An 8,376-nucleotide genomic window follows, 5' to 3' on the forward strand; every position below is an offset into this window, starting at 1 on the left:
AAAATTAACGTCTAAGGACTCAATTGAAAAGAAAAAAATATAAGGACTTAATTGAAAATTCAGTGAAATTATAGGGACCTGCAGAGTAATAGACGTCCAAACTATCTTTGGTATTAGTTCTCTTTTTTTTTCAAATGTAGTAATTTATTTATTAAAAATGAGTAATAGATGTCCAAGTTATAGGACATAGTGAAATAAACTGGGGGAGGAGATTTTCTCCCAGTAACACTAAAGGCCTTCGAAACAACTATATAAAATAAAAAAGAATAATAGAAAGAGATAAGAGGAATAGGAAATGAAAGGTAACGTAAGAACAGGTCTTCAATTAGAAATGGTGGGCATCGTTGAGCGCCTTCTCCAATGAGTTTCTCCGAGGCAGCAACCACTTCAATTGAAGAGCTTGTTTGATTTTTAAAAATGGCTTTGTTTTTGGTCTTTCATACATTCTAACACTAGTAAGCTAGCAGGTCTATTTTCCTCTCTCCACCATGACCACCACGTAAGGATGCCGATGAAGCTTTCCACCATACTCGAATGCTTGAGAATTGGTGAGTAAAAATTGAAGCTCCAAAGTTGCTTTGTTGCCAATATTTCTTCGATTCAAGACATTGAGTGATACCATGATTGATTGTTTCTTCCACAGATTGGCATCTCTGCAGATTAGACGTGTTGTGGAGATCCTTCGATGTAGTTGTGAAATAATATAGAGTCGTTCATGCAAGTACTTCCAAATAAAAATCTGGACGTTGTGAGAAATTTTTTGTTTTCAAGTATCCCTCCACACTAAATTATTCTAGTTCTAGTTTAGGTTCACATCTGGATAAAAATGGTAAAATTGATATGCAATATTATAGTAACCAGAAGAAACATCATATGATTTTGACTTGTTTAAAGTCTATTCTAAGACATCTTCACTCTCACCTGGTTTGATTGTTTCAATTTGGTTTATAAATATTTTTAAAATGTGTCCTTAAGACACAAATTAACTAAATTATTTTTCAATTTAATGTGTTTGATTCATTCAATTGTATTAATTATAACTAATTAATTATGTAATTTTATTTGATTAGGACAAATATTTTATCCTTTAATATTTTATTTAATTCATTAAATTACATTAATTATAACTTCAAATATTTAATTTAATTAGGTAAATATTAAATTATTTTAAATTTTGTTTGATTCATCAAACCAAACTAATTATAACTAATTTATTATTTAATATGATCGAGATAAATATTAAATTATTTAATAAATAATATATAAAGCAATAAGAGAAATGAACTCAATTAATTCAAATTATTATCTTATTATTTTATATATCCATTTTTTTCTCTATTTTGTACTTCAGGTAAAATATTTGTAGTTTTTTATTTTTATTTTTTATTTTAATTTTACTAATATTTTTCTATGATTTTATTTGATATTAATTTTTTTATTTATTTTGATTAATAATTCTTAAGGGTATTATTATTTTATTTAAAGATAATTCAAATTTTTTGTAATATTTTTATAAAAGTTGATTAATAGGTTCTTTTTTAAAATATTTTTTTTGAAATTTTTTATAAGATCGTATTTTGATTTTTTTCTTTCATTATTTGTATTAATTAATTATATTAATCTTCTATTGCAATACATTTTTTATCTATTCCACACATGATCTTTTCTATATTTTTTTACTTTTTTTAATTGCTCTTTTTACTTTATTTTTAGTTGTTTATTTTACTTTTACTTCTCATATATAGATTTATTATAATTCATCACAAGTTCTTTTTGAATTTAAGTGATTTTTTAGGTTATATTTTATCATTGATACTTTTATTTTGTTTAGTGTATTTTTTAGTCTGTGTTTAATATAATAATCTGTAAATATCTATTCTATTATGTAAAAATTAAATTTCTGCACTTAATGATAAAACTATCGTAACATGTTTCTGATGGTGTTTTTCGATTTGTTTCTTTTAACTCATTAAATTCATTTTATTATAATAAATTAATTATATCAACTTATTGATTTAGTTAATTTTTTAAATATCATACAATTTATTATAATTTCTATCAATCAATTAATTGTAATTCAAATTGAATGATTATTTTATTACGAAATTATTATTTTCTAATCTATTTTTGGACAATACATATATTAATTATAATCATAAATTAAGCTATTTTACATTAAATGACTTATATAATAGTAATCTCATTTATTATCATAACTGCTGAATTAAATAAGTCATTATTACTTTTGATTTAGAATTAAATGAAAATAAATCCAGAGATACTATTTTATTTGGTCTTTTGGGTTTAATAATGGGTGTGACACTCAAATATAAATAGTGACTTCGGATTTTGGTTTCCAACACATCGAAGCCATCTCCGTAACTCTTTTTCCATAAAAGGAATTTCGATTCAACTCTATCAGAGATACAGAAGGTTTTCAAAGAACAAAGGAATGGTCTGAATTTGTACAAATTCTAAATGTTCGAACTTACGACGTTGTTTCAGTTCGTTGTCGTTATGAGAATGACTCTAATCTATACGTGTCTAAGGATTAGAATAGATTAAATATTATTTAAGTAATTTATTTCTAATATTGGTATTTGATTAAATTAGTTTTAGAGAAATTTAAATTTTTGACTCAATTTATATATTACGACTATTCTTTTTTAATATATTATTTTTATATTTTTAATATAAAATTTCTTTTTTTTTTTATTTTTGAGTTTATTTTCTTTGTCATTTTATATTTCAGATTAGTAATGTAATTATTAAGAAAAATGTATTTAAAAAAAAAGAAATATTAAAACATCACTATTTAAAAAAAAGAAAGATACGTGAAAAAAGAAAAACAAAAAATTAAAACATCACTATTAAAAAAAACTGTTAATATGCGTATGAATGGAGTCAGAATTGAGGAATATATATAGATATAAAAAATAAAAAATTATTGCACGATTGTAGAATAAAAAATAATCATATATTTAAAACGAAATAATTATAACAAAAAAATAATTAATATATGTGAATTAGATGTTTTTAATAACCGGTAACATAGAGTTTAACAAAATATAATTCACATATTTTTTTATTGATGTATATGTATAGAATTATTTAAGTTCTCATGAATGATAAGGTAAGTTGATTATTTTCCATTATTCTTTCAAGTGATGCTATGTCCAATTTATAAATATTTTTAGTTCATATTTTAAGTTTATTTGATGAGTAAACCCTTGCACGCAAACAAATAGAGGTGCACATCACCCGGCCCGGCCCGAAGGTCCGTCCCGGTCCCGAACACTTTAGCGGCTAATTTGGTGTGATTTCATCGGGTTTAGGGCCAGGTAAGGGTCTCAAAAATAGACCCAGTCATTATTTCGGGTCGGGTCTGGGCCATAGTTCGGGTCACTCGAAGTCGGCCTGGTGGCCCGGTAATCATACACAATTAATATTTTGTGTTATTAGTGATGGATCATGACTATTCTTATGTGGAATTTAAGTATTGTAAATCTTAATATTTTATGTTTAGAATGCATAAGACTTTAGACTAATGCATAATATTGTGTTATTTGTATTTATTTAAATATTTGGTATTATTAGACAATATTAGTATTGATTGTGGTTATGCTTTAGTATTGATTGTGGTTATGTTTTAATTTTGAAGAAGGGTTGGTTCTTGTTATATTTTTTTAAGTGAATTTTACCATGTTAAATAATGGTTGGGGTATTGGAAATTTGGATATTTTTACATGCTATCTTACAAAAAGGTATCAACGTAATGTATATGTTAACGGCCCGATTTTTATCCGGTATAATTGTGGCCCGAAAGTGTATTGGTTTCATTGGGTTTAGGGCCGGGTTCAGGTCTAATAAATAAACTCGGTGTATATTTCGGGTCGGGTCTGAATCACATTAAACTCGACTTCACCCGGCCCATGTGCACCCCTACGAACAAAGATAGTGCGATTTTATAGATTTATAAGTGCTAATAGCCTTTATATTTAATTTATTTTATAGTGTGATAATAACTAATATATTTATTGGTGGTTTTAACTATTACTATATTATTCATGATCACATTTAGTATATATGTCTGATTTATTGAAAAAGTAGATTATTAAAATCGATTAATAACTATTTTAGAGTTAATCCAATTAACACTAAATTTAAAAAAAATAATACATAACATATTATTTTTTATTAATTAAATTATTATAATTTAAATTAATTTTAAAAAAATAATTTAAATATAATTTCAATATTATCACGTGCATGACACGGGTAATTATTTGTGGTACTATATAACAGTGTGCGAAACACATACATATATTAGTCCTGTTTGTAATTTTTATAGGTTATTTAATAAATATTAAGCTTGATTTGTTAACAACGTAAGATTTGATCAAACATAAATTGTTAATGGTCTGATATTTAAAAAAAAATAAACAAATAAAATTAAAGATGTTAAAAAATAAAAAATATATATGTAATTAAAAAAAAGTAGTTTAGCCATTAACGAACACACACCGACTCTCTTCAGCAACTGGAAAAAAGGAGGAGGGAAAAAAAATATGGCAATACTTTCGTTGTTGTCGTCGTTAGAAGCAGATATTTCTGTACCCTCGCTCTTGTCTACCGTGGCCGTCGTCTCGGCCACTGCAACAACCTTGTTCTTAATCTGCAAGTCTCGCCTCATGCGCCTCTACTCCCACGAAAATAACCTCATAAGACTCCATCATGAACAACCTAAAAGCAATTCGACTGGCAAGATTCTATTTGTTTCCAAAATCGGAACCTCAAAAGCCCTAGCTTCGTACCTCTACGATTTGTTCGAGTCGTTCGGCGTCGTTACGGAGCTCGTAGATGCCAGGGATTACGTGCCCGAAGCCCTACCCAAGGAGAACCTTGTCGTCCTCGTTGCTTCAACTTCGGAAGTTTGGAACGAATTGCTCGGACAAGATTTCATCTTAACTGACAATCGTTGTCGCGGAGCACGGATGTTCGCCGGTTGGATCTACAGGTACGCGAAGGGCTGTAAGTTTGGATCGTTAGTTGTGAATGCTAACGGTTTCAGTGCGTTTGTCGCCGGCAAAGGGGCTTCTGAAGATGACACGAATTTGATGGCTAAGGCTGCCAATCAAATTAGGGATTTGGGGGACACTATTGAATTGAACGCGGATTTTGAGAGCTGGTGGGGAAGTGTTGTTAGGGTTTTGCAAGGTGCTGTTTCGGGAGGTGCTGCTGATGCCATGTGCGGGGAATCTGATCCTGAGGTATCTGCATCCTCTTATCCTTATAAACTTAACTGGATAAGTATGACGTTTCAATTTATCATCAACACACTGCAAAGCTTTCTATTTATTTGATTCTGTCGTAGATAATATGATTGTTTCCCTAATTCCAGGATGTTGGTTCTTCTGATCCAAAGCTATCCATGACGCAGAGCTTATACCTGTTTGTGGAAAATACAGATCTTGAAAGAGAGCAAGTTGGGATATCAAGCATCAGGAACAGGATGTTAACTATAACTGAGGCCAACTTTATTAAGAATGGCACTGTTGATCTTGAAGATGGAGGTCATGTAACTGCCAAATGGCCTCTTAGAGATGGTCTATTGGTCGATCGTCCATTACCAAATGGTCAAGGATTTTGTTCTGTCGGTCACAGCTTCTTCTTTGCTGGTGGTATCCTGTTTCTTACTGACCCAAAATTGTGTTTGAATTTGGATGATCGTTACCCGTCAAGGATGTGGTGCCTCAAGTATGAGGGTTCTAATTGGAGTTGGAAGTTTTGTGGAAGCTTGTTCTACCAGCGATTTAGACCCTTAGTAGTCCCCTATGATGGCAAATTGTACATCTTTGGGGGTACTGGATTGTACGTCTCTAGGGTTACTAGAGATACAAGTTGCTGGGTTGATATTTACAGCCTAAAATCAGGTCTATGGGAAACAAGGGAAGTGCCCGAAAGTGTTCTGGAATATTGCAGGGACCCTGACTCTTACTTTCTGTGGGAGGACAGCACCAAGCCTCACAAGAAGACCCACATTGTATTGTATGCTTCTGGTGGTGATCATGAACATCAAGGGCTCATGTCATATGACATCAAGGCTAACAATTGGGAATACCTTAATTGGAATTTTCCGCCACCTCTTAGATCATGTCCAAGGAAACTTGTTCGTTTGGGATGCAGTCATTATCTTCTGATTGTTGACTGCGCTCCAATGTGGCATATTTATGATTTATCTAAGATGAATGTTGTGGCAAAGGTGGCGGTGCATGGTTTGGACAAGACCGCAGAAATAATGAATATTTTTTGTTGCCACATAACTAGCGATGAAAGTTTGATTTATATGTTCATGGAACCTGGAAATGCTTTCGAGGGAGAGCCATTTACTAACTATGATTACTATGGTTCTGGGGTTGTTTCTTATGCCAGAGTCAAGCTCGAACTCAAAACTTTTTCTGCCAAGATTGAATCCAAGGGTAATCTTAACATTGGTGATTATGTAAAACTTTATATGTGAGTATGTCCCGCATCTCTCTCTCTTTAAACTTGTTGACCATATTCATTGAGCTTTGATATTTACTGCTTTATCTCTGTGGACACTGGACAGGTTTGCTGTTGGAGATGAAGACCAATAATTGTAAGAAATTCTTTGTTTAAGACGTTGAAATTAAAGAAGAATATTTGCACAGTATCGTAAAATTGAAGCACCATGCATAATATACACAAGTTGTATTTGCTACTACATATGTTCTGGTAATTGATTAGTTATGTTGATGCTTAGAACTGCCTATGGGACATTGAGAAAAAATATATGAAAGATTAGATATAATATATTTGAATAATTCTCTTTCAAAGCATATGTAGTGAAATTTTATCGGAAGAATAATAAAATCATTATTGTTGTAAATGATATTTTAGTTATTCTCATTAGTGCCCATTTGACGTGCGTATTGAACATGAAATTGGCTTTCGAAATTGGAATTGTGCTTCTTATTATTCTAATGATTATATATCATGAAATTATTCCTCACAAAAAATGAAGTTAATAGAAAAAAATATATGAATAATTATATTTTTAAGATATTTCTTTAAATAAGTTTTTTTATTTACTTAAATTTTTGTTTAATTTGTCTTATGAAATTTTTTTTGGGTCTAATAATAAAAATCGAACTCTAAACTCTTTAGTTATAGAAATTTTGATATTATATCATGAAATTAATTTTTTAAATTACGTTAATAAAAAGAGACACACAAATAATGAATATATCTCTAATATAATATTATGTTTAGAGTAGCATGTAAAATTGGAATTATAATTTTACATACTAGTTTCATGGAATTGAAAAATAACTAAACAGATTTATTTACTATAATCCAAATTATTTTTCTTTGATATGAATTTAATTAATGCTTTGATAATCTAATAGTTAAAAAACTACACTATCTTTCAATCAAATTCACTGGCTTCTTTAAATGATACCGTAGGGAAAAATAACATGGCTTTACATTTTAATTTCTATAAAGCAGATAAACTAATTTCATATATTTATTAATAAAATTATTTCCCATACTCACATGTATATTGCTAACCTTCATGTAGAAGTTATTAGCTTTATTTGAAGAAAAACATAGATTCAGGATTCAGCGGTAATTTATGCGGTGCACTTCGCACAATTTGTTGTTGGGAGTTAAAGGTATTTTTTAATAATTAAAATTTTACATATATAATCGATTAAATCATATTATTTTTGTCATAATTAAATCGGACAAACTGATTTGACTAAAAAATTAATAAATCAAATTTTAAATTGATCTAAATTAATATTTTTTTATAAAAAATAATTGTAATATTCTATTATAGAAAAATGACCAAAATACTCATATTATATATATTAAAAATTCTAAATCTTAATTATATGACAGAACCAAAAAAAAAGAAGAATTAAAATTTAAAATTTTTAAAATTAATATATATATAATAAAAATATTTTGTTATTTTCTATAATAAAAGTATTGTAATTATTGCAAAATCCAACGATAACTTTCCTAAAGAGAGATGACAATAAATTCATCAACAATATTAAATATATTTTCTGTAGTGCTACTTTCAGAGTTTTTAAGCCACCCTCGTTATTACAAAATTATTTTAATAATATGTAGTGGTATATGCAAATTCTACAAACTAATAATTAGAGGGACAATTGAAGGTGCATACACAAAGGGAATTATTATAGCAATCTCCATAGGCCTTGAAACCATGTTTGTCTATGCATTCCTGATTGCCTTCATAGTTATGGGAGTTGCTTTTGCAGTCTACTTGCTTATCGGAAATTGCGTGACACTTGGCTCCAATTACCACTTCACTTGTCAACA

At 29.2% G+C, this 8,376-nt stretch overlaps 1 protein-coding gene across 1 annotated transcript; it reads left to right on the top strand.

Moving 5' to 3' along the window:
• The first annotated feature begins 4,568 nt into the window (after positions 1-4,568).
• On the top strand, positions 4,569-6,638 carry LOC107463902 (uncharacterized). The gene is made up of 3 exons (XM_016082783.3): positions 4,569-5,270; positions 5,402-6,516; positions 6,611-6,638. Exons 1-3 carry the CDS (start codon positions 4,569-4,571, stop codon positions 6,636-6,638), a joined length of 1,845 nt encoding a protein of 614 aa, XP_015938269.1.
• The last annotated feature ends 1,738 nt before the right edge of the window (positions 6,639-8,376 follow it).

Source organism: Arachis duranensis, chromosome 9 (genome assembly GCF_000817695.3).
Source record: "Arachis duranensis cultivar V14167 chromosome 9, aradu.V14167.gnm2.J7QH, whole genome shotgun sequence".
NCBI lineage: Eukaryota > Viridiplantae > Streptophyta > Magnoliopsida > Fabales > Fabaceae > Arachis > Arachis duranensis.

Excerpts from the sequence above, each read along its gene's own strand:
- LOC107463902 (XM_016082783.3), top strand. The coding sequence starts at position 4,569 with ATGGCAATACTTTCGTTGTTGTCGTCGTTAGAAGCAGATATTTCTGTA. Across the intron at positions 5,271-5,401 it reads GCGGGGAATCTGATCCTGAG|GATGTTGGTTCTTCTGATCC; the intron begins GTATCTGCATCC and ends CCCTAATTCCAG. Across the intron at positions 6,517-6,610 it reads GATTATGTAAAACTTTATAT|GTTTGCTGTTGGAGATGAAG; the intron begins GTGAGTATGTCC and ends GACACTGGACAG.